The sequence below is a fragment of the Leuresthes tenuis genome, unplaced genomic scaffold (assembly GCF_036924035.1).
Source record: "Leuresthes tenuis unplaced genomic scaffold, fLeuTen1.0.hap1 SCAF_3, whole genome shotgun sequence".
Taxonomy (NCBI): Eukaryota; Metazoa; Chordata; class Actinopteri; order Atheriniformes; family Atherinopsidae; genus Leuresthes; species Leuresthes tenuis.
This window is the reverse complement of record NW_027325357.1, coordinates 26,484,628-26,511,265: the sequence shown is the minus strand read 5'-3', so window position 1 is coordinate 26,511,265 and position 26,638 is coordinate 26,484,628. Positions and strand designations below refer to the sequence as shown.

The window sequence follows — 26,638 nt, the reverse complement described above, 5'->3', positions numbered from 1 at the left end:
GTTGTCTCGGTGCACACCGCATGGACCACAAGCTGAGTTGCATTTGGCTGTGAAAGCACTGTAGAAACTTAAAGTTGGGAATGACAAAACACAAAGTTTAACATTTTTCACTCGGAAGTCAGAAACCCGGAAGGTTTTTGCTCAATGTTGGGCTCGCTGACCAGTCTAGCTAGCATTAGCTATACCAGCCGACACACCACATTACCCTGTATTTTGGACATACAATCGGCAATTTACCAAAAACGGTTGCAAAAACTACAGATAGACTAGCTACTGCATACATCTACATTCTTAATTTCAAATGATTTAAGACATTCACTTGGAATAATGCCGCTTTTAAAACGACTCCTGAATCTGGACACAAAATGGCTTGATATTTTGGCTGCGATAGATCCTGTTTTTTTTTTTTCGTTTTTTTCTCCCATCATGTAATAATTAGTCAAATTAAATTGTCTCAGGTCATTAAGTTTGAAGTTCACATAGCATTCCCTTGCCCTTATTAGAAGATAAATGTTGACATTTTCTTTTTGCTGTCGCACAGTCCCACCTCTGATGATAACATCAGCTGGCGCAACTCAATTTATGAAGGGGTAACATTTCATCTTTGAACACTTCACTGAGTGGGTATGAAACAGGACGCTATAATCCATCAATAAAAGTGTATTGATACTGTCAAATGTTAATATGTCATCCATAAACCCTTGGGTCCTCTTGTCACCCGGACACAGGCCGCTTTGCAGCGCATACGGTCTTGTGATGTTGTTCGGCATCGACCCAGGTCTTCATCTGAACGGCTGCGGCTGTAAAACGTTTCATGCCGCGACAGAGCAGAGCATTAATCAAAGTTGAGCTGAAGTGTGAGGGCACAAGTGGCTTTTTTCTGCCGGGGAGCTGTTTAGCACAACAGCACTTCGTACAACAGGGTCCCACTCTTCGGTGTAATGGCAGCAAAAGGGGGCGATAAATAATGGATTCCAGATCACTTACAGCGCGTGAAGCAGGTTATTGCATTCAAGAGATCGTGTTTTGCCACTCAAATTATGGATTTGGCTCTTTTGGCAGCAGTGCTGAAGGAAAACAGGACCTCTCCAGTGGGGCTGTGAAAGAGGTTAATGTGGTGCAAAACATGACAGCAAAACAACAGTTTAGACACCTCCACTAAATGATGACAATGACTTGCTGGAAAAAGAACTGAGGGTGAAAAATGAGTGTCACAAGTTTGTGAAGGACTTTTTTTTTTTGCCTACCCTTGATGGAAGGCAACAAACTAATGTCAAATCTATCCGTAGAGCGTTTTCCTACCTCGGAAGACAGAGGTTTATCATTGAAAACTTGTTTTGAAGGGGTTGGCATTCAACTTTGAATAGATATTGATCTTTCCAGCCATAATGTTTAAATTCAAACTCACCACTCCTTAACTTTTAACAGCTATTCAAACTAAAGCTAAACAATAGAGCTGGACAAATTACAATTTTAATGCATTTGAAATTGTCCACTATCAAAGCACATTTAATTGAAAATATATTAGTATTTATTCACCTCCTCTTTGATTCTTATGATGAGCTGTTTGAACACTAGAATTGGAGGTGTTCTTATAACAATATCCTCATACATATGACAGCTCATAGTCATTACCTTTAGATGATGGCAAATAATGCATAACCTCTTCTAACTTTGTCATTATTTGAGGGCAGCATGACTGCATACTGCCCCTCAGTGGCAGAACAGAGAAACAGCCTCTAAGTGACAAGCTGGCCCTTCTTGTAAACAGATTCTGCAAAGTCTTACATCTACACTGCACCACAGTGTGAGGTTTCACCAAAAAATAAAAGGATAAGAATCCTAATAATTGCCAATGTGGCAGTTCAGCTGCAGATACATAGCAGAGAGTGGAGATGATCAGATCTCACTCCATATCTTAATGGGATCCTCTCACACAGCCATTCCCATTAATGACCAATCCCCCCCAATTATGTAAATCAGAGAACGGTCAGTACCAGTGAGAAGTTGAAGTTACTCACATAAACACCAACAGTGTCACATTGCATAGAGCGCTAATTGGCCACTACTTTTCATATAATTGCAGCGACTGGGGTCACGTCCTCAGCTAGCCTGTCCTTTAAGCAGTGTTTTTCAGCACACAAACAGTTAATGGAGCAATTAAGAGGGTCCTCACGGGCACCACTTGCAGGGACCATTTGGCAAGAAAGAGCTGGAGAGAGGTGGACTGGGATGCTGTCACACCGTCCGTGAGTCCTGCGCCACAGGGAGTGGGGGTGTCAAGATGCAAAGCGGACACTGAACGCCCATTTTGGGGCAAATAGAAACTGGTGGTCGCCACTGAAACAGTCGTATTGCGTTAAAGACGTGTGAATTCTTAATTAAAAAAATAAAACAACTAACAACATTTTACTCCTGGCACAGACACATTGTAAAAATAATGCAGCAAACGTAGTGACATTTATTGCAACACCTATTTTAGTGTATCACAGTACAAAAGCTGCAGTCCTTTTATTACCCCTCCCCACCTGTACTGGCCACATTACTAAATACAGCATACTTGCAACCCTTATAATATTAATATCATCATCATCCACACTGTAGTGAATTTTACCAACAAAGTCCCAGCCGTGTAAAAAGAATGTAACAGAAAACATGGAAGTTGTTGACACGGTTTTGAAGCTACCCGACAGATTTGTTTTTTTTTCTTTTTCTTCTGACTACTTCTTAACTTCTCAAAGACCGGCGGCTGTCAGAGCTCTTTTCAGGATATAATGTCATACATATCCTCTTCATCTTCTAAAAAGCTGAGTTGTAACACCCTGGACAGGAAGTAGAACCTCTACGGGATACACAGAAGATACAGTAATAATCAACCGGTCATCTCATCGCAACGTAAAAGATTATCCATCTTCAAAAATTTAGAGTGATACATCAGTGAACATGTCTAAAGCAGATAATGTGGATGCTACTTCTTTCTGAGATGCCTCTCAAGAGAGTGAAGAGGGGGAGAAGTTTTCATCTCTTCATCTGCAGCCTCTACCACAGACTTTGCCCACCCTCTATGACTAAGTTATGCCCTGTCATGTAGTCAGAGGCGTCAGATGCCAAGTAGACCACTGCAGCTTGCAGGTCTGTCACTTGAGCCAGTCTACCAGCAGGGATATCTGACAGCCAGCGCTGCACCAGAGGCCTCAGATCCTCAGAGTGGATGAGAGGGGTGTCAACAATCCCCCTGAAAAGAGAGAGAGAGAAAGAGGGGGGGTGAGAGAGAAAAAAAAATAGAAAAAGCACAATGAAATCAGAAGGCATCACAGTGCAGAGCCAGGAGTGACAGCATTGTTTCAGAGCCACCGCTTTGGTGACAAAAATAAACCCAATTATCCTTTGAAGAAAGGGCATGGTGTGGCGTCTCTGATGATATTTACAGTGGGACTGGGGGCACTTTAATGACTGGCACGTCTCAGGAAAAGCCCACAGGTATGATGGGACGTCTGGCATAATTTGCTCACAGCCCTTGGTTACCTACTTATTATATTCAACTTCCTCATAATTCCTGGTCCGACTCTTCACTGCAATATGCTTGAACTACCCTTTGATGCTGTGACAGTATTTAGGTAGAATTTACCAAAAAATTGGTGTCAAATAGCTCTTCATTATGTCACAACAAATGTTGTTCTCTCCACTTCCAACAGTCACGGATCAGAGAGCTTACATTTGAATAAATATGTCAATATGCCCGTTCTGTGCCTAATATGAGACGGTTTCTGGCTCTAAACACAATCGGTGTGACGGTGACTAAAAGCCATAAAGCTGGAATCATTGTACAATATATCCTGGTGCCTTGATATGGAATTCCAACATTTGGCTAAATTAGCACTTCCAAGGAGCGCATGTGACACCTTGGTTAACATATTCCACCTCAATTATATTTCTCTTCAGCTGCCCTGTTATCTGGAACCTTTCCTGGCAATCAGAGGTACTGTTTTCCCTCAGCCAATTTTCCAGATAATGCAGCTTATCACCGCTGCGGCTAAAGTTGCCAATGGAATCAGGCTCCAGTCAACCTCGCGAGCGCTAATTGTGTCCCTTTTTTATGCATATTTACCGACTGTCACTTCAAAGAAATCAGCGGCCCATTGAGACACCCAGTTAGCGAGGGGAGAGAGAATTGCTTCTTTGCAAATTAAAATTAGCAAACAAGCTACAGATAAATAAAGCCGAGCGTGGCGCATGTGTGAGGGCTTTGTTCTGGGGCTGTGACTGGGCCTGGTTCGCCCACTGTCACCGGATGGATTTGCACGGGAATGGCTGGGGCTAAGGGATGCTCCACTTAACAACACCCCCCACCCGCCCAACAAACACACACTCAAAAGCCTTTCTTGTGTTCTCCTCTTTTCTTCCCAGCACTAAGCTTCACAGACAAATAGATACAAACAAAGCGCTATTGTTGTGGCGACACTTGGCGTGAGGTTGCAAATTTGATTCCCTAATTGAACAGAACAATTAGAGCAAGTGTTTGGTTGATTCATCCCTCAAGACGTCATCTAATTAAGCTCTGATGCATTGTTTGAGGACTTAAATTAGGTCAATCATTCTCAAACGGGGCTCTTCAATATGAAAGTAAAAATAAAGAACACTAATCACCAGCTCCTTCAGCCGCTGAGTCCCATAAAACAATCAAAAGGTGGACAGGTGTGCTCTGGCACAAAACCCAGAACAGTAGACAACACTTACGGTGAGATGCAGTTAACACACACTCCTCTGTCAATCCACTCAGTGCCCAGAGTCTGAGTCAGTTTGACCACTCCAGCCTTGGATGTGTTGTAGGAAAGCTGCTTCTGAGGATGGGGGACTACAGAAGAGAAAGTGGACAGAAAAAGAAAGGCTTAGGGAAGTATAATTTACTGCATCATCAATAATGGCACATTCTGTCAAACACCCCATATAAACTTCATTCTTTTTTCATACCATTTAAGAACTAAGTAATTCCTTCTGGAAGGGGTGCTAACAGCTAACAGTCATGCAAAGAAAAAAAAGAAAGAAATCTGACGTAATCACAACTTCAGAATGACAGCAACACATATTACATGACATTTTGTTTTTTGCTTTGCAAAACAAAAACTAAACCAAAATGCAGTGTGTACCAATCTAACCTGTACTGCTACAGCTGATTAACAGCAAGTGAGAGCACCTCTATAAAATCAGATGTTTTGTCATTTTGCTGCTCTGCAGCATTCAGGTGTGTGTTAACACAATACAAAGGTGGAAAGACATCAGCAATGACCTTAGAGAAGGTTGTTGTTGCCCATCAATCTAGGAAAGGTTATAAGGCCATTTCCAAACTATTTAGAGTCCATCATTCTACAGTGAGAAAGATTATTCACAAGAGGAAAACATTTAAGACAGCTGTTAATCCTCCCAGGATTGGACGTCCCAGCAAGTTCACCCCAACTTCAGATTGTTTAAGGCTCAGAGAAACTGTACAAAACCCTAAAGCTACATCTCAGACTCACCAGGCCTCGGTTTACATGTTAAATGTTAAATTCATGACAGTACAGTTAGAAAAAGACTGAACAAGTATGGCTTGTTTGGAAGGGTTGCAGGAGAAAGCCTCTTCTCTCCAAAAAGAACATGGCAGCACAGCTTAGGTTTGTAAAGTTACATCTGAACAAACCACAAGACAATGTCCAAGACCAGATGTGGAGATGTTTGGTCATAATGCACAGCAGCACGGTTGGTGAGAACCAAACACAGCATATCAGCACAAACACCTCACACCAACTGTCAAGCACGGTGGTGGAGGGCTGATGATTTGGGCCTCTTTTGCAGCGATTAAGTCAACACTGAACTCCTCTATTTACCAAAGTGTTCTGGAGTCAAATGTGAGGCCATCTGTCTGACAGAAAAAAAACAGAAAAATGATCCATACAACACAAAAGCTGACAAAGAATCAAGGGGTTCCTAGATAAAGTTCAGAACTCAACCCGACTAAAATACTGTGATATTCTTTAAGAGAGCAACATTGTAAAGGATGTGAGAAACTGACAACATCAAACAGAACATTATTACTTCCAAATTATTGCTGCTAAAGGTGGTCCTGCAAGCTACTGAATCACGGGGTGGACCGTACTGCTTCTGCATTTGGCTTAGCTTTTGTTACATTAATATTGACATGGTGTAATATTTTGTGTGTTGTTGTTCATCTGATCTTTTTTCCCCCCTAATGTTAAGATGTGTTAAATACCAGATTTTTATTTATTTTTCATTGTGTCCCAACTCCTGATACATGAAACCTGTGAACTGAAAGAGGTAATATTTTTTTTTTCACGTGATTTTATATGCTGTAGCATTCTAGCAAATGCAGTTTCCTCTGGGTACCACATAAAAGCTCTTCCATTAGCTGCAGGGGACTCTACGGATGAAGTCATGTAAAATTAATTGCTTATAATGTCCAGTTATGCTCTGTCCTTAGCAACAAAAGCAGGGAGCCATTTGTTTGCCTTGACCATCACAGATGCTGCACACTGCATGGGATGCCGGGACAGGGGCTCATTTTCTGCTGGTTGATTAATCATCATAAGGAAGGCTCCAAGTTACATACAACTTTAGTAGTTAACCTCATCACCTGCCGATCTGACTGCCAAATGGCTTCAGTGTGAGACCGGGATGATAAATACTTTCCAGCTGCAGAGAGGCAGAAAGCTGTCCTGGGGAGAAGAAGGCTGGAGCATCCAGCAAATGTGCACAATAGAGGTAAAAGTTGATAAGTGATGAAGAAATAACGTATAAAGAGAAGGATGAGCAGGATGAGATTGCGGGAGATGGTAAGGCTGGGTAGGGCTGGGCTGGATAAAGCTGGGCTAGGACCTCAGAGAAGCAGGCGAGGAGGAGCAGAGCCCAGGGCTTACTAGCAGATTGAAGGTGAAATCCGACTTATCAGGACAGGAAACACAGCTCAAAATGCCTAACAGCACTAATCCTCGTTCAAGACCTGATGATACGGCCCCAAAATACCATTCAGAAAATGCCTTCATCCTTTAAATAAACTTGCATTGATGTTTTCACCATATTAAAGAGAAGTAATCCCCAGAGAAGGGAGAAGGAGGTAAAAGGAGCGCATTCTCCAAAGCCTTCTTTAACATTCACCCTGCTACTTATTGCCCACTTCAAGTGGGAGAAAACATGCTCTTTATCGGGCCCGTCTTTACATTCGGAATTCCTCTGAGCAGATAAGGAGTTCAAATGTTGCTCTCCTCTACCTGAACGGTGCGGCTGCTCTCATGTACATTACTGAGCAGCAAAGATGTGCAGGTTTGAGTGGGTGAGTCACAAATACCACAGTAAGGCCATATTTCCTGTCTGTGAACTGCTGGTCGTCGTTCAGAAAAAAGAGCGACGTTTCTGTTCAAGAGTGTGTGTGCGCGCGTGTGTGGAAGAGATTTAGCAAGGCACACACATTTTATCCAACAGATGGACAAAAAGCTGTCATTGTGAATTCTAATTGGACATTTACGGCCGCTTTTTGGGCTTCCACTTGGCTAGAACAGGTCCCATCTGATTACACATTATGACAATATCATAACAGATGTCCAGAGTGATAAAGTAAATTCCTGAAGGACTCGAACGTAATGCGAGTAATTGATCATTTCTTTTATGCCGGCCTCTATTTACCAGCATGCTCCTGTTTTACAGATTGCTCCTGCAGTCGGGACTGGGGCCCATATGGCACAGCGTTTTACAGGCGATTTGGCTATACTGCTGATGAAGTGTTGCTGTTCCTCTGGAGGAACCTGTTGGAAGAGGAGCACTACACCAGTGCTGCGAACTGAAAGGCTTTAACTAGGCTCTCACCAAACTCTGTCTTCCGCTGTTCAAACAAGGCCGCTGGCACAGGCTGGGTTTTTTTATTTATTTATTTTTTGCTGTTGCACAGGAACCCTCCCCTCCCATTTTGGACCTCAGGTTGCCTTCCACATCCTCCACACAGCTCCGCAGAGAGGGGATGTTTATTATGATGCAAAAGTGCCTCGCTGAGACGCAATCACAACACTTTGTATTTCCTGCTGTGCTTACTGTATGCAGGGGTAGATGCAGCTCTACACAAGAGGCCCAAACTTGCGAAGGAGAAAAGCCACCTAATCCCAATTTCAAATACGTGGGTTCACTTTAAGCGTCTCATAAGCAGGAAAACTGCAAGAATTACTTTCTGTCTCGATGATGAAAACTGTCTAGTGTGATGTGTACTGTCCCACATAGCTGTACAGCACGAATATATTTAACTCCCCCTCCTCTCTGCCCAATGTTCCACTCCAAAACGGAGAGATTAAAAGCAGACATGGAGGGGCTCCAGAGAGAGGGAGAGAGAGAGAGAGAGAGAGAGACAGAACAGGGAATGGAATCATCACTCACCTATTAGACTGGCCATGGAGGCTGTGTTGATAATCTTTCCGTATCCTTGCTTTAACATCACTCGACCTGCTGCCTAAGGCAAGGATTCAGGGGGGAAGGAGACATATTAAACATTCATATTATTAGGGCGCTGATATGCCACACCAACAGCCTGAGCACAGATCAACATCAAAACATGCAGTCTGTCACAGGAGACAGGAAAGCATCGGGTGCACATAAGTGGACTTGAAGATGTGCATGTTGTATATGTAAATGTCGGACTGAGCCAAGATATTACAGAACTAAATTTAGAAACCCGAGACAGTTAGCCCGTGGTTAATTAGGTCATTATCTCACTGGCTTTGACAGAAATAGAGCACAGAAGGAATATGTGATCAAGAATCAATTAGGTGTTACACTCATACTTTATTCATTCATTTTTATTTTAAGCAGGAGAACTCTGTCTTGTGTTTTTGTGTTTGTTTCTGGCTCTGTCCTTTAACACTCTTTCACTGTCCAATTGAATCAAAGAGAGGATTCACTCCGACTCATTTGGACTGAATTGGATTACATTCTATTCAAATCAATTGAATTCAAAGTGCAATAGAGTAAATTGGATTAGAACTGGATTCAAATGGACTTGCTTATTCCCTGTTTAAGGTGCCTTCGCATGACAACATGTTGTAAACTGGCGCTATGTAAATATAGTGAGTTGAATAAATCTAATATCTACCTGCTGAACAGTGTGCCTGCACCATGTCAGGCTCATCGCTGGCAAATTAGAGACTGAAGTTTGCTTAACAGGTGTGAAAGGGTTTGTGGGATTCACAACTTTTAACTCTGGATGAGGTCTACAAACTCCTGGAGATAAAGAAAAATATCTCTCGAAAAACTTTAAGTTGCAAATAAAGATAGAAATCAGGTCATTTGCAAACCAAAAACCATTATTTATCAAGCCCACTCATTTTGCTGCCATCTGGCTGATGTTAAGATGAAACCCTTCTTCTGTCAGGCTCTTAAAGCAGGAAATGGTCTAAATAACTCCTTAGCACCTTGAATAAAGTATAAATTCAAATTTCTGACCCCCAGCAATGCTGCTTGTTTATTAAAGTTAATTCATCCTGCATCTGATTCATTTTTGTCGCCAACATGTGACTAATTGTGAGTTGAAAGAGCCAGAGTTGCTGTAAATTAACTTTTTGGAATCAATAAAGTTCTTTGATTCTAAACCTGTGATATCAGTATATTTCCAAACGAGTAGTTTGGAATATCTCTGGTAAGCTTCTGAAGCTTCAGAAAACCCACTGACCAGTCTTAAACTAGTCACAAATCGGAAAAAGGAGTTTCCTTTAATTGACAGATCTTTCTGTCTGTTTCTTTTTGAAAATACAAGTTGTGACTCAAATCAATACAACTGTGTTCTAATCCATCTAAAGTAAAGGTCTCAGTTCAACTGATTCTATCTCTGTTTGATCACATAATTTCTATCAAGAGAGAAAATTTGTAAAATCAGTGCAAGTGGAATTTTCCCTGCCTCCCTCATAATAGAAACCTGTCTTTCTACAGCGTGTGAATGAGTTACAAAATCAATTTACACTTAAGTTTCATTTGGCTCCAAAAGTTGCTCGTCATCACACTTAAGCAAGTTGATGGAGTGCTGTCGCACTCTGTCACACATTCCAGGCGCTCTCAGAGGATGATACACACCTGACAGCACATGAAGGTCCCCCTCAGGTTCACGTTAAAGGTTCGGTCCCACTCCTCTAAACTGGTGTCTTCGCTGGCTGAGTTCTTGTTGACGCCCGCATTGTTACAAGCGACGTGGATCGCTCCCCATTTGGAGACGATGGCGTCTACCATCCTCTGGACATCATCTGACTTGCTGATGTCCGCTGTGATGGAAACAGCGTGGATACCTGACAAGAAAAAAAACACAGACAATGGTCGAATATTTCAGAAGAGGTGTGTAAAGGTAGTGTGTAAAAATAGCAAATAAACTCATTAAGGATCAGTCTGAATTGCATTCTACTTTTCTTCTGTTATGTCTGTGGGATGTTTCATTCTGTGAGACAATAATCACATCAGCACAGGTGCAGAGGAACACATTTCATCAATTTATCCTTTAGTATGCTGCCATCTGCTGGCAAAACACTACAAACAGGTTTAGATTTAATTCAGAGCATTTTAACTAAATTTCAAGTGCGTAAACTTGATCGTTTGACAATTAATGAATGTTAAATGCACCATACACCAGCTCTCCACTAGCTGCACAAGCAAATACACATTCTTAGGCCAGTTTAACCAGTTTGAGCCAATGTACTGCTCCGTCTCTGACAGGTGTTCACAGAAGGCATTATTTTAGTGGCTGTCAATTGTATCTCTGAAGTGATTGAGCCACAAAAGAAGCCATTAACTGTAAAAAGAGCCGCAATATTTCAGTTACGACAGACAGAGGTGGAAAGAATGTCCTCTCTTCCGCCTTCTTTCACAATAAGCATGAGGAGGGTGGAATGTTGCATATTCAGGCTTCATAAAGCACTGTGATTAAGTCTTAGGTCACCCTTTGTTTCTTTAAATATAACATGGAAACATAAATGGAAATACAGTATATAAGGAATAAAATGTGCAAGCTTGAGAGTCAATATTTGGTATGAGCACATAGCCTGAACCCTCTAAGACAAGCTGTCTTGTCAACTAGTCTTCAGGAATAGTTCTCCAGGCTTCTTGAAGGACATTCCAAAGCTCTTCTTTGGATGTTGGCTGCCTTTTTGGCTGAATCCAGTCAGATGCTTTCCTGATGGACCATAATTTGACAGTACTTTTTTGTGTTCTTAATTTTGTCAATTTTGTCAAGATCCCCAACACCACAGGCTGAAATGCTGCCCCAAACAATGACAGAGCCTCCATCATGTTTTACAGATGGCTGTGTTTGCTCACTGTTGTACTGCTCTTCTGACATTCATCCAAATTTTGGCATCCCTCCATAAGACGCGTTACCACTGATTTTCAGTCCACTTCTCTTGTCATTTGGCATACCTTAACCTTTCCTCCCCGTTCCCCTTCCTTAAGAAGGGCTTTTTAACAGCCGCCCTTCCATTAAGAACATATCGGGTCTTTGTTGGATTTTTCCCGCCTAGTTCTTAACGACATCCCTTTCAGATACCGTTCATCTGCTCTAGATGGTGTCCTACATGCGACATCTTCTTCTGTCCTCCAGTCGCCCAGGTTTATCATACTTTTAAAGTCACACTGCACACTATGCTGAGATAAGCCAAGATTTCAGCCAATAGGATCTTTATGGTGCAAAAAAAAAACATTCTATATCTGTCAAACTGTGTTGTCAGCATGTTTTGTGTAAACAAATACAGAAAAGGGAACAAATTGTGTGTCTTTGTGACAAGCTTCTAGTAAATGTGCCTGAAGATACTTTTTAGAATTGGCTCTTTGCTATGCTGTTATGTGTAAACACACAACACTGGTTCATCTCTGGCGTTAGGTACCTTTTTTGTGCTTGAATCATTCATAGATTAATGCTCAATGGCATAAAAAAATACTTAGCGCTTTGAAAATGGTCAAGTACATGGACTGGACTAAAAGGAAAAGAGGGAAAAAGTAGCCAATGCCTAAAGAAAAACCTTGAAAGACCTTAAGAAAGCCTGGAGAACTATTGGTCAAGACCACTTTAAAAGAACCCGAGAAAGTGGTTGCTTGGGAGCGAAATATAAAGAAAAGAGGGGTGGCTTAAGACTTTTGCACAGTGCTAAATGTGTTTTGTCAACCGTAAATTAATAACATGATTCTTTACCCTTTAGATAGAGCTCCTTTGCAACTGCCTCAGCTTTAGCTGGATCCAGGTCCACCACGGCCACCTTTGCACCAGCTTCTCCCAGAGCGTGAGCAAACGCTCGGCCAATGCCTTGCCCGCCGCCCGTCACGTAGGCCACCTTTCCATCAAGCCTCATTCGGTCCAGGATGGAACGGCCCTTGACCCCACGGAAAACTTCATCGTCTGTTATTTTAAACTAAAGGGAAAAGATTACCACACAGGCATGGTCACACAGAGTCAGCGAGTGTATGTAGTCGCTGTCATCGAGTAAGGTCAACAGTACCTGAGCGAGCGAGCCCTCAGAGGTCACCGACACCCGCCGAATAAGACTGATGCCATCACGAAGAGGGACAATTACCTTTCAGACAGAAGGGGCAGCATTAACATAAAAGAGAAAAAGGATTCGAACGATTCATTTTAAAGTGAAATAGGTCTAAAACATACCTGCTCCACTCGTGGATCATCCGAGACAAATTGATTGAACTCTCGAAGCGCCAGTCCGTTGCTATCAGTGGTGTCTTTAAGATAAACCCTTCCTTTGAACAGCGAGTTATCTATACATATGACCCCTCTCAATCTCAGCAAATTGTTGTCCATGATAAACTTGTAGTAGTTTATGTAATTATTCTTGTCAGCATCAATGAAGACCATATCAAACTGCTCGCCTGCAGCAGCCAATTCCTGAAAGGGGAACAAGATCATTAAAAAATTGGCACGTGTACCCAAAAATGTCAGCGTTAATATTTGACTAGTCTGGTTTTACAAAGTCACTAACTGAGCAAATAGTGGGCACAAAGGTAAAGGATCATTCTGGGTCATTCTGTCACTTGACCCTTCCAGAACATGTGACAAATTTTCTCTAAGAAGACAAAATAAACAAAACATTTGAACTTCCAAATCATTTTAGGTCAGTTTGTTCTTTAGATACATTTTCATTATTGTTGTGATTGTTTCTAAAACTTCAGTAATGGCTCTATGGCAATGAAAGTGTGCATTTGTATATAAAGACAGTGTTTGAATCGCTGTTAATCTAAACAGCCTTTGGAAGCAGCACAGGAGCCAGTCCAATGCAAGACAATCAGAATGAGCTCTAAATGCTAGTTCTCTTTTTAAAGCCTCATTAGTGAGGTCTTCCATAGCCATCATGCACAACTATGGCACCAGTTATGTATAGGAGCCACAATTAAATAGGCGTATATGGGAAAAACTGACAAGACACAAAATCAGAAAGAAAAAATAAATAAATCACTATTCTAAGCTATTCAAGTTACACTGCCAGTTTTAAGTTAAATTTTGTTGCATCTTTTTCTATTTCCAACTCACCAAATCAGGGTTAAATGACCCTAAAACATGTGCACGCATGGTCTGAAAAGTGTGTGTGGTGAACACTTTCTCACTGCACATTTATGCATCTGGCTCTAGGTTTTTGCTTTTTTTTTTTTTTCCTCAAGTTCCATTTTTTTTTAAACTTGCTTCATTGCTCTCTATTTCTTCTAGTTTTCTGGATTGAAAAATTTTCCAATTTTTCATAAACTGAATACAAGTTTCCATGTGAACTTGCAGAAAAGATTCCATTACATGACAGAGGACGTCACTGTGAGATGTATGAAAGGAAGCCCTGCATAAATCCCTCTGACATAGATCTCACCTTCAGGGTTTCCATAGCAGATCCAGTCTTGACAGTTATCTTCTTGCCATGTGGAGACTTGTCAAAAATGGGCTGCGCAAACTCTTTGAGATATGGCTCTAACTCACAGGCCACTATGCAGCCATCCTCAGGGAGCCCCTCTGCCATGGACAGAGCTCCATAGCCGGTGAACATCCCAATCTCTAAGACCCTCCTGGCTTGGCTCATGTGGATCAGCATCTTAAGGGTTTGGCCTGCCACAGACAAACAAAGAAACAGTCCATCACAAAACAGTTGAAGCAATCAACAGAATTTCAGTGAGGTGTATGGATAAGTGTCGCACCCTCAACGTGTCCAGTGATGCACTCCTTGGGAAGCCGGAACATTGTCTTGCCCTCCTGGTACACTTGATCCCAGTCATGAGACACCGTTTTTCTACCATAAAGTAAGCAGGAAATCATTAACAGAATCTTTTTTTCACACAGTGTCCATTTCAAGCACTGGAATAATCATATGGCATACTTATAAAGCTCTGCCAGAGGTTGGCTCTCTTGTGTGGTCATTTTCTCCAAATAGTCATCCAGTCCACTGGCAATGTCCAAAGCCTTCTGCAAGTGACTTTTCAGGTCCTCTGGAACAGAACCACATGCTGCAGCTATGTCCTTAGCTTTTACTAGCAGGTCCACAAGGACTTCCACAGGGGTGTCAGGAACTGGGGGAATAACAGATGGAGTTTGCCTTAGTGACCAACAACCCCTCATTCCTGCATTTTACAATATGATTAAGGGCTCTATATTTTACATATACATATATATATATATATATATATATATATGTACACATACACACAGGCACACGCATATGTGTGTATGTGAACATATATACATACACATTTATATGTGTGTGCGTGTGTGTGTGTGTGTGTGTGTGTGTGTGTAGTTATTCATTTTGCTGATTGTTTTCCCAGCAGCTTTAGTGGTCTATAATAATATCAGATTATTGCTTACTTTATTATCACGTCGGATGCAATAAAACCTTTGAAATGATAAGCCTGACTATAAGCTTTTTAATTTTTTTTTTTTTGTCAAGGAAAGCAGCAGATAACTTTGCTTGCTGAAAATGACGGTTCAAACCACCTGTCGCTTAACACGCAGAGGGGGTGAGTAAAAGTCTTACTTCTGGTGTAACGCATAGGACGGCACCTAAATAACTCAAAAGCGACTTCAACTCGTCCGCGTTGTGGTGTTTCACGCGTGAACGCATCGTAAGAACCTGCCGGACGCGAGCCACAGCAGGTCCCATAAACAAAACATGGACACACACTGAATGCACCCTGGACTGCCACACCAAGGAAGCCCCCATTCTGTTGCTATTTCCGCAGACCCACTCACGAGGTCAAAAAAAAAAATAGTAACAATCTTACCTTTAGTGGGTAACATGCTTGGCGTTTATGGGCGTGACGGTTTCTGTAGCTGGCAACCACGGTCGGTATACGTGCCACGGTGGTAGAGGAGTTAGAGTTATATCACACTACTACGCAAACGGACTGTGGGGGGGAGGGACTGTTTGCTTACGAAACACGTGAAAACGATCATTATTCAACGTTCACGTGACACGTGACCGCTTATTGCGTGCCATAGCGAATTTTCACACCTCCGAAGATAGACAGGAGTTATTATTTAGCGGAGTTTCGAAACCACTTATTGTTTGGTGTGTGTGTGTGTGTGTGATCATAACTACAGGAATGTAGTTGTGATTGATGTGATTCTGTGATTTTTTTTCAGCGATGAATAAAAAAGAAAAACTGCTAACTTACAGATTTAAATTACAACCAACATTTAGCCCTCAAAGAATAGAACTGATTGTAGAAAACTGTCTGAGCTGCAAGACGCCCCTTTATGGGTTGTATCTGTGGCTAACCCTCAGCTGTCGGTGTGATGTAAGCAAAGTTAACCTTCTAGTTCAACCTCGAATCAGGCGAATGTTGCGAAACATTCAAGTGAATTATTTCTAAAAAATTGTAAAAAAAAAACAAAAAAACGGCTAAATATCTAACATTCCATCTGACCACGCAACTGATTTGACATAAACTAAGGAAGAGACACTTTGTCATGAGTATGTTTAAGTCCCGCAATTGCAACTGTTGACTTACAGACTATTGTTAAGTGAATAATCTAGTTCCACCATCTGTCCTTCAACTATTTTTTTAACTTGACTTTTAGCCTCAAGAATGAACAATCTTTCTAATGGTGCACCATTTCGCTTCACACCTGATTTAAAAGGTCTGCCTTAGGTTTGACAGATACTGATCAACTCTTTGACTGAAGGCAGTTAACTGATGCGATCTGCCTATCTGCCAAAAAGAGAGAAAGCCTTTAGGCCTGACATTGCACTCTTGATTAATTGACTTCAGATGTGGTGACTCAGTGCAGTGAAAAAGATCTAAACTTTCCTCCAACCTTGTATGCATAATATCAACTCCTGCTATCCATTTTTTTGGTGCGATTGAGTCGTTAGTCATGCAAACTTGGTTAATTTAAAAAGAATATGAAGATTCGAAATATCTGGTTTTTGATGTGGTTTCCCAGATGCGATGATCAGACACCAAATGTTCCTGGAGCAGCAATAGCCCTGACTGTATTAAAATTAAGCTTCAGAGTGTGTTTCACATCTTATGATTTCAACTTACCACCTGAGGGGCAAAACAAAAGAAAAAAAAATGCAACAAAGTTAAAAAAAACAACAAAAAAACCCATAATTTTTACAGAAAAGATAGGGACAGTAGTTCTTGCGAGTGATCGAATGAAATCAGAGTCCATTTCAACTGGCCAATGTCGTTTCCTGGTTCCCCGTCTTCATACTGTAACACAGCGCTAAAGCTGGCTTTGGCTTGTAGCTTCTCATTCAGCTGCTGAGGGTAAAGGCAACAAAGGGACATTTAACTGTCTTTTTCGTATCTAGACCATCTTAAACTTGGTCCAGATGAATCACTGCAATTCTTAGGCTGGTCAAATTTGGATTACAATTTTAACTGTGTTTAAATCTATGCTATATATGGGATACTTTGATTAGACTATGTATTTAGTTTTTTCATCTGGACCTGGTCTGTTGAGGGTTTAATATTACCTTCTATTGTACACATTTATGCGTTGTGCTTATACAGAGTTGATACCCTCCATTTTGAAGGGAACAACATTAACCCCACAGTGTGAAGGGTTAAAACCAGGAAAGGGACTGAGTTGAGTGTTGAGAGAAACTGCTACATGCTTACAGGGAGAGTCAAAACAGGTGGCATGAAGCCTATAGTGGAAAAGTACCAGATACAGGGACTTAGGGAGGAGCTTTCTCACACAGGCAGAAGACATCTGAATGGAGCAGAGATGGGGTACGAGGCTGATATTGGACCAAGGACCAATCAAGGAAATCCAAGTCTAAACCACGGCTTCTCCCCAACTTTTGGACCAATAATATTTCATCAAGTTTGTATGGCAATATAAAAGTTTATTTTGCAAAAGAGTGGTAGCCTTTTTATGATCAGACTGCCTGGCAGAGAGAGGTCCACAGCGCTGTGTGACTTGAACCTTGAATCATTTAATAAATTCTGAGCTAGACTTGGAGTTTACACATCTTCTCTCAGACAAACGAACACGACAGTCAATGCCTGGTATAAGCTGTGCTATCCTCGGCCATCCCAGATGAAAGAAGATGGCAAACGTGCCAAACGTACGCAAATTGTGGTGATCCTTGATCATAGCTGAAGATGGCAGTCATATATCAAACAGTGAGAGGTGAGATAGGTGGACACAAATTTCTGACACTGTCATCCTGTGGCATGACTGCTGCTATGACCTACTCAATCATAGGACCAACCAATATGAATGTATCATGGAATTGTGGAATGTGTTGATCAGGACAAGTGTGACAGTAGTGTCATCTAAAAACCAAAACAGATCTGAACGGTGGAGACAGACACCAAAGGCGGAAAGCAATACTTGTAGAATTTAAATGACAAAGCAAATCTTTTTGAATTGTGGCAGTTGAAGCCTTGTCTGTATGATGTGTCCTCCAGCTTGTACCATGATCAAGCCAAGAGGGAAGCAGAGTGGAAACAAATAGAGTAGCAAACCAGCAAAATGTTAGCATAACTAATGAAGCTCATACAACCTACTTCACGATAATGTGATGCTCAGATTCAGCAGATATCGACAGCGTACAGTCAAGTTTGTTGGCAGTGAACTTTAGGTGGTCTACACCCCCAAAAAAGCCATAAAATGTTCACTTGGCTATCCCGTTAACTGCCGAACCAGAGGCTACAAATAAAAAAACAGCCTCAGTTTAGGCGTAGAATTTATTGACAAAAGCAGCTCTGTGTTCTTAGTTTAAGTGGACTGATGAGAGGGGTACCCTTCAGAAACAGACAGCTGACCTCTTGCAACAAAACTGGGTGATGTGTAATCAAAACCGAGAACTGTCTTCACCTCTCTAAAGGATTAAATGTTGCATTTCTCCTTTGTTGCTGTTTTTGCACTTCAATGTGCACTTCATGGCCCACCATGTCATGAGCCTTTCCAGCCTTTACTCAATTAAAGTTGAAACTTTATATTTGACAATTATATTCAGCTAGTTAGTGGAAGTATGAGTTTCAGTTCACATCTGGATTCTGTAAACTGTCAATTTTGTCTGTCAAGACATTTATCATCTGTCTAAACATGCAGTATTGACTGAGCAAAGTTGAGATGAAGATTGCAAAGTGGCAACTTAGATGTTTTAACAAGCTTTGCATACCTGGGCGCTTTAGTTCTCATTTGAGCTGAATAATGTCTACTACTGCTGCTTTAGCTACTAAACATTTAACATCTTATTTCTGCAACAACCCAAATTCAACTGATTTGTAACTTTTGTGGCGACTCTGTGGCTTTAAATTATAGAATTATTGTATATGTAATATGCAAGAGAGATGATAACACAAATGTCAGGAATAAAATTGATTTTTCTCAGGAGAGACTCAGTTGGAGATATTGACAACTGAAAATGTCTCAACTGCAGCTGGAATTTGCCCTTTAGTTATTCAAGTTTCTGCAGGGGACAAATAAATTACAGGGTTTGCTAAGCTTCTTAAGTCAAACAAACTACTGTTAAAGACTAAAGGTTTCAGACAGACATACTTATCAGTTTGACACAACCAGTTCACGTTTTGTTCTAAAGCACAATACCAACTGTGAAAATCATCATAGTGTGATGACTGCCGTTGGCTTGATATCACTTAATTTTTTCCAAATTAATCCAAACTGACAAGTGGCCCCTACAAATAGCAGGACCACCTGTCTATTCGGTTACAATGAACATTACTGAAATACTGAGTTTACAATACTGATATACATTATAAAGAATAGTCAAAGAATTTAAACTAAAGTACTTCGATGTCATTTAATAAATTCAGTGGGAATTAACTCGAATAATAATATTCAAATGTGAAATATATATATTTGTTATTCTAATAGGATTAACGCAGTGAACAAAATGGTGAGCCTGGTCTACCTACAAACTTACCATTTGCATAACTGCAGGTCTGGTATTAGCTTTCATGCTGATTGTTATGCAGTAGGTTATGAGACACTTTAACCTCTGAACCCAGTCAAACCAGTTTTGGAAAGTTACTCAGTCAGATGGTTAAACCAGGATACTGAACTGAAACAAGCCAGCAATGACAATTCGGAAGGAAAATCTGAAGAAAACAGAGGATCTGACAAAGAGTGAATGAAACTAGGAGTTTAAATACAGAGTAGGGTGACAGGTGAGTGAAGACAGCTGCGGGGAGTGGAGCTGATGACCGGACTGAAGAGAGACTGAGGAAACGAGTGAGGAAGTGAACAGAACTGAGACAAGACAGAAAAAAACCCGAACAAGAAACAGAGTAGAAATACACAACAAAAAGTAAAAAAAAAAAAAAGACACAGATCACGACAATAATGATATCATTCTTGTTTTAGTTATTGTAAAATTATATATGTATATATATATATATATATATATTATTTTTTCTCTGAATTCTAGCACAAATACATTCAACTACACAAAAATTTTAATAATAACACCATGTAATCGTAACTTGATAGTAACTAGTAACAACTGTCACATTTTCAGGCAGCAAAACAGGTGTTACCTTACAATTACACAAAACACATGCAGGAGCATGTGATGGGAAATTAAAGGCAAATGCTCCTCCCTTGTCTCAGTGGCATCCTCTAAATACTGCTCTGTATATAAAGCAACTTCACAAAGGACTGTAGCAAGGGAAAAAAAACCTTCAGAATCTCCTCTCATATCTGTAGCTTCCAGACCACACAGCAAGAATGGGGAAAGTTCACCAGGTTGAATGTGATTGCAAAGAAAAAATGACAGAGTTCAGTTTAGTGCGTGTCAAAGGAACATGGAAGAGCAAACTGGGGAAGAAGATTAACAAGGACACAGTTGACTGTGTCTCACCAGCAAAAATGTAAGTATCACAATTTTTTTCAGCTTGTCACAGTAATGTTAGAGATTTTGAATATGGAAAAAAAAACCTTTTGTTTATTCATGCCAAATTTGACAAGTGTGGACTTCTAACTCCTCTCAGTGAATGAAAGGAAATGTAGCTGCTGTCTGACACATGCTCACTGACAGATTATGGTCAAATGAAACATGCAGCATTCAGAATTGATACCTTACACTGAACTGACAGATGGTAGAATTCATTGTTTCATAAAAGGCAAACATAACAGTAAACTCATGGAAAAATGTGATGTATGAATTATTAGAAAGAGTAGGGGCAAAAAAAAATATTGCTGTTTTTTGCCAGTTTAATTGCATGAATGGACATTTAGGTCAAACTTAAGTCAACTAATGGGTTACTGGCAATGAAAACGGCAGGGAGAGTCAGACCACACCCATCACAGAATATATATTGTTTGTATATGTGTCAAGGTTAGAAAGAAAGGAAGGGGGGGGCAAATGCAAATCACCTGAAAAAGACCAGCGGACCGCCTTCTTTACTTTCCAAAAGCCAAGGGAAATTAAAAGTAATTGGTTAGATCCAAGTGTGTGTTTATTTAGGAATGTGTGTGAATCATCTTGGTAAAATGTAATGTAGTGTCAGCCTGTGGCTATTGTAGGAACTGTACTGTAATTCTCCCCCCCTGGGAAATCTTGGTAGTTACACACTTCGTGTGACTTTTAAAGTGCCACTTTAGGCTTTTTCGGCATTTGTTTTTTTGCACAAATGTATATGTAGAGGAAAACATGAAAGTCAGGCACTAGGTGACAATTCAAAACAAAAAGATCTCACAGGCATTCTTAAATTCTTCTGGACATGATTTGAAACAGGGTTAAACTTTTCTCATTTGATATCATCCCTCTCTTTGGTAAAGTAACCTTTTGTTACAATATGTGCATGGCTTCCATTCATTTAAGTGATTAACTACTTAATTTTGGTCATAAACCCCTTTGCACTTCAGCAGATTGTTAGATCGATGAAATTTTAGGAATGATGGATCCCCCATCTAAGCAGCGTTTATAGATTACCCCAAACAAGAATATTACATTTTATGGCTTCAGCCAAGTAAAGCATCGATTAAAGGGAAAAATACAAAGATTACCAACTGGTAAAGAAAAATTTGAAATGTAAACTTGAGAAAAATAACCAAGTTGTTAGGTAAGGTTAGGTAACTTATGAGACTGAGGCTGTGCGTGACAGGATAAATCAGAAGGGCAAGCAATATCAGCCAAAGCACACGTACCCATAAGGAGATGCTTGCCAGATCTTAATTTTTTCTGTCAATGTGTGTGCGTGTGCATGGATATATGCCAGAGATAATTTGACACAAAGATGAAATAGTTTAATGAACTCATAATTCGTGTATTTAGGGGTTTAATAAGATACACTGGCTGACACAAAAAGAAGTATCCTGTCAGATGCATTGTGAAAGAAAAAGTTCTCCACTGCTTCAACATTCTTACTGTGGGGAATAAAATGTGTGCATGTGTAAAATATGAAAAAGAAGTCCCCCGTATTATATTTCCAAGGGGGTTTTGGTCTATAAAAGCTGCAGGCACGAAAATTAGCAGGTGGTTAGTTGGCATCAAAATCAACAATGAGTTTGAGCTAGAACTCGCTGACTTTGCAGCAGGTGTACTCACTTTGTAAAATCAGCTACAGCTTATCTTGGATTTTTTATCTTTGCCTTTCTTAGAATTAAGGGGTGATCCCCGTCCGGGTGTAAAAACAACTGTCACATGTTTTTCTATCTCTGTCATCCACCCAGACCTCTAAGATGCCTTGCTTTTCCCTGTCATTTGCACACTTTAAACAGGGTCATTTTGTAACATTTAGGTCTATATACTGTTTTTCAATCATTTCACTTTTCAAAAATCGTCTCTTGCCAACAAATGAACCAGGATTGTAGGGATCTCTTATTTGAGTTAAGCATTTTCCACTGAACTTGCTGGTAAACACCTGAGTTGCATAAAGGCTGGATATAGCGGATTGATAACTTGTGCAGAACCTCTGTGGCTAAGACTCACAGGTTACATCCATGAATGACAACAGAAACATTAATCAACATGCAATTGAATAAGAAGCCAAGAATACAGACGGCATTTTAAAGAAAACACTGCGCCGGATTATTGACAAATGAAGGCGTGTCAACTAGGTTTAGAATTTTGCCTGAAGTTATTCATGTTTAAAATTACCTTTGATGTTCTTTGCAGTGAACAAAGAGACTGTACAGGATTTTTTAAGCTTCTTAAGTGTCATAACTGAAGTGTCTCATCTCATGCATACTTTATTTAAGCTCTCATTAGAAAGTATCCTTCAGATTACAATAAAAAAAAAATTTCTTTTCTGCTGCAGCTATGAAAGCGTCACAGAGCAGGGCACCTCTTGGACTGTGGTCAGCCCCATCACCTTTACTTACAAGGTAACTGAAACTCATGGTTTGCTGGACCCAGGCAACAGCACTCTCCTGCTGGGTCACATCACCGACCCGCAGCAGCTAGAGGACATAAAAAAGTCAAACAAGCCAATCAGAAGATTTATAGTCATTGACCAGGAAGTCTGCAAGATCTATGGTCCCAAGCTAACCGAATACTTAGAGGCTAACAATGTGATGTATAAAATTTTGGCACTTCCAACCACTGAGGAGAATAAATCTATGGAAACAGCCCTGAAGATCCTTGATGAAGTTAACGACTTTGCCCTTGATCGTCGCACCGAGCCCATCATCGCCATTGGTGGTGGAGTGTGCCTCGACATAGTGGGCCTGGCTGCTTCACTCTACAGGAGGCGCACCCCCTACATTAGGGTCCCGACCACACTTCTTTCTTACATTGATGCGAGCGTAGGGGCGAAGACGGGGGTTAACTTTGCCAACTGCAAGAACAAGCTGGGTGCCTACATCCCACCTGCTGCTGCCTTGCTTGACCTGTCATTTATACAAAGTGTTCCACGAAGACACATCTCCAATGGGCTGGCGGAGATGTTAAAGGTAGGATTAAATCCTTTCATCTTCAAGTCTGTATGTATGCTTAAAAAAAACTTAGAGATGGTAAAGTGGTAAATTCTAGTATTGTATTCAGTAAGATTTCCCTGATAGAGGTAGTAACTTGCGTTAACCAACTCTTATACATGGTTCTTTTTTTTTGCTTGTTTGTAGATGGCTTTGATGAAGCACAGGGGCCTCTTTGAGCTCCTGGAGGAGCATGGCTGTATGCTGTTAGATACTAAATTCCAGGCTGACAACACTTTATACGGGCACAGCAGCTCAAAGGCTGCATCACAGGCCACCCGTATAGCAATCACAACCATGCTGGAGGAGCTTGCCCCAAACCTTTGGGAGGATGATCTAAATAGACTTGTGGATTTTGGCCACCTTATAAGCCCAGCATTAGAGATGGTAAGTGCTATATGGTATAACTCCTATTTTAATTCCTTTTTGAACTCTTGCGGTTAAAAGAAACGTCAACACGTTCATTAATTTTTGGCGACAACCACACGTAACCTCACTGTTCTCTCTCCCAAATAGAAAGTTCTTCCATCTCTGCTGCACGGCGAGGCAGTAAACATCGATATGTCTTACATGGTTTATGTGTCCCATGAAAGTGGTCTATTGACAGATGAAGAGAAGAAAAGGATCATTAGCTGCATGGTGGGCCTGGAGCTACCTGTCTGGCACGAGGAGTTTACAATGGAACTGATACAAAAATCCCTGCAGGACAGGCTGAAACATTCTGGTGGTCTGGTCAGAATGCCTCTACCTGTTGGTCTTGGGCAAGCAGGTAAGAATAAAAACCAACTGCAACTAACAAATAAAAAAAAAAAAAACTTTTATATATAGTATGCCTAAAGCATGTTTTGTTTGCTCTTCTTTCTTCTCTGCAGAAATTTTTAACAGCACTTCATATGACGTCCTACACAGAGCTCACATCAAGTGGTGTGAAGAGCTGAGCGTTTCCTCTGATGAAACTTGCGACGCTTAATCTCCACATTCTTCTTCTGCTTTAGTGGGATTTTAAAATATATATGTTTTGTACTGAGGGAACTTTATCTAGTATCAAATGGTCCGGTGTTGCATGATAGCACGGCTGGGGAAAACTACAGTAGTTACTGGCTAAATTGAAAAATATGTGTACAGTATTTTTACAAGTACAGCCACTAAGGCCATAAGTGGGGCAGCTGTATTTACGCTGACAGTATGTCTCCAGAACAGTTTAAGACCATATGAAAAGCCTGTTTCTGTGTGAAATCTGTCAGCTTGAGTTCCTACAATGATCTCTCTGTAAATGGTGGTTGAAATTCTGCTAATGTTGGTTGTCTATATTTCACAGGGCTGGAAAACAGATGAAATAAGAAAACAAATTTTTTTTTTAATAGTTCATCAGTGGTTGAACTTGTTTTTAATGACCATGTAAGTGCAGCAGCAGTGAGCTAGTAGTGTTACAAGTAGTTTGCTCGTCGTATACATGTTGCTTCTGACTGTCAAATATACTAAGTATACTCCATTAAAGATGTTTATTACATATCACAAAGTGTGTGTTTTTAGTAAAATGGTACTCACAAATGTTGTTATTGACATACCTCTCAGTATATTCATTTGGATGATTTTATTGACAAATTAAATTTAATTTAATACCATAAGCTAAAATATTTGAAAGACAGATGTTTAATTAAGATTCAAATAAAATTTTATTTATGTGGCACCAAGCAACACAAAGTGCCTCACAGAGGCTAAAAACAACAATGATACAACATACCAACCCACTCACCCCCATAACTACCCAGAGAGAGACAGAGACAAACAGACACACACACACGTACACTCACACAAACACACAAGCTCAGACCCACTGCACCTACCAGACAGAGACATGGCTGGGCACCCAGACATAAGGCAAGGAAAAGGGGGGGCCGACCACACTGAGAGGGCTCCTGGGCCACGACCACAGGGAGAGCCACAGAGACAGTCCCAACCAGGGCAGACAAGAGGCCCCACACCAAGGTGCAGAGTCCTCCAGCCACCCGGGCCAGAGCAGTCCACAGAACAGCACCCCCCTCAGAGGACCAAAAAGCAGCTCCCAGTGTGGTCGGCCCTAACCCTAACCTAACCCTAAAAACTGAAAGACTAAAACAGTAAAATAAGATAAAAAGGTGTAAAATGAACTAAATAGATAAAAAGCTTTTCAGCTCATGTACACTGAACAAAAATATAAACGCAACACTTTTGTTTTTGCTTCCATTTTTCATGAGCTGAACTCAAAGATCTAAAACATCTTCCACACACACAATAGATCAATATTTCTATCAAATATTGTTCACAGATCTGTCTAAATCTGTGTAAGTGAGCACTTCTCCTTTGCTAAGATAATCCATCCCACCTCACAGGTTTGGCATATCAGAAAGCTGTTAGACAGCATGATCATTGCACAGGTGTGCCTTAGGCTGGCCACAATAAAAGGACACTCTGAAATGTGCAGTTTTATCCCACAGCACAATGCCACAGGGAGCGTGCAATTGGCATGCTGACTGCAGGAATGTCCACCAGAGCTGTTGCCAGTGAAGTGAATGTTCATTTCTCTACCATAAGCCATCTCCAAAGGCGTTTCAGAGAATCTGGCAGTACATTCAACCAGCCTCATAACCGCAGACCACGTGTAACCACACCAGCCCAGAACCTCCACATCCAGCATGTTCACCTCCAAGATCGTCTGAGACCAGCCACCTGAGAGCTGCTGAAACAATTGGTTTTCAGAACCAAAAAATATCTGCACAAACAGTCAGAAACCGTCTCAGGGAAGCTCATCTGCATGCTCGTCGTCCCCATCGGGGTCTCGACCTGACTGCAGTTCGTCGTTGTAACCAACTTGAGTGGGCAAACGGTCACAGCCGATGGCGTCTGGCACGTTGGAGAGGTGTTCTTTTCACGGCTGAATCTCGGTTTTCACTGTTCAGGAGAGATTGCAGACAGCGATCGTGTGGGTGAGCGGTTTGCTGATGTCAGCGTTGTGGATCGAGTGGCCCATGGTGGCGGTGGTATTATGGTATGGACAACTAACACAAGTGCATTTTATTGATGGCATTTTGAATGCACAGAGATACCGTGATGAGATCCATTGTTGTGCCATTCATCCACGACCATCACCTCATACTGCAGCACGATAATGCACGGCCCCATGTTGCAAGGTTCTGTACACAATTCTTGGAAGTTGAAAACGTCCCAGTTCTCACATGGCCAGCATACTCCCCGGACATGTCACCCATTGAG

At 41.1% G+C, this 26,638-nt stretch overlaps 2 protein-coding genes across 2 annotated transcripts; one reads left to right on the top strand and one right to left on the bottom strand.

Annotated features, from left to right (window-relative positions):
• Positions 1-2,446: 2,446 nt before the first annotated feature.
• Positions 2,447-15,393, bottom strand: LOC140303880 (uncharacterized). Its single transcript, XM_072382834.1, has 11 exons — positions 15,268-15,393; positions 14,367-14,556; positions 14,188-14,279; positions 13,866-14,098; positions 12,662-12,898; positions 12,501-12,575; positions 12,197-12,413; positions 10,099-10,307; positions 8,413-8,485; positions 4,738-4,855; positions 2,447-3,235 (listed from the first exon to the last, which is right to left on the bottom strand). Exons 1-11 carry the CDS (start codon positions 15,281-15,283, stop codon positions 3,040-3,042), a joined length of 1,656 nt encoding a protein of 551 aa, XP_072238935.1. The 5' UTR covers positions 15,284-15,393; the 3' UTR covers positions 2,447-3,039.
• Positions 15,394-20,104: 4,711 nt separating this feature from the next.
• Positions 20,105-24,905, top strand: eevs (2-epi-5-epi-valiolone synthase). Its single transcript, XM_072382835.1, has 5 exons — positions 20,105-20,340; positions 22,732-23,365; positions 23,534-23,773; positions 23,903-24,155; positions 24,259-24,905. The coding sequence occupies exons 1-5, from the start codon at positions 20,198-20,200 to the stop codon at positions 24,354-24,356; spliced, it is 1,368 nt and encodes a 455-aa protein (XP_072238936.1). The 5' UTR covers positions 20,105-20,197; the 3' UTR covers positions 24,357-24,905.
• The last annotated feature ends 1,733 nt before the right edge of the window (positions 24,906-26,638 follow it).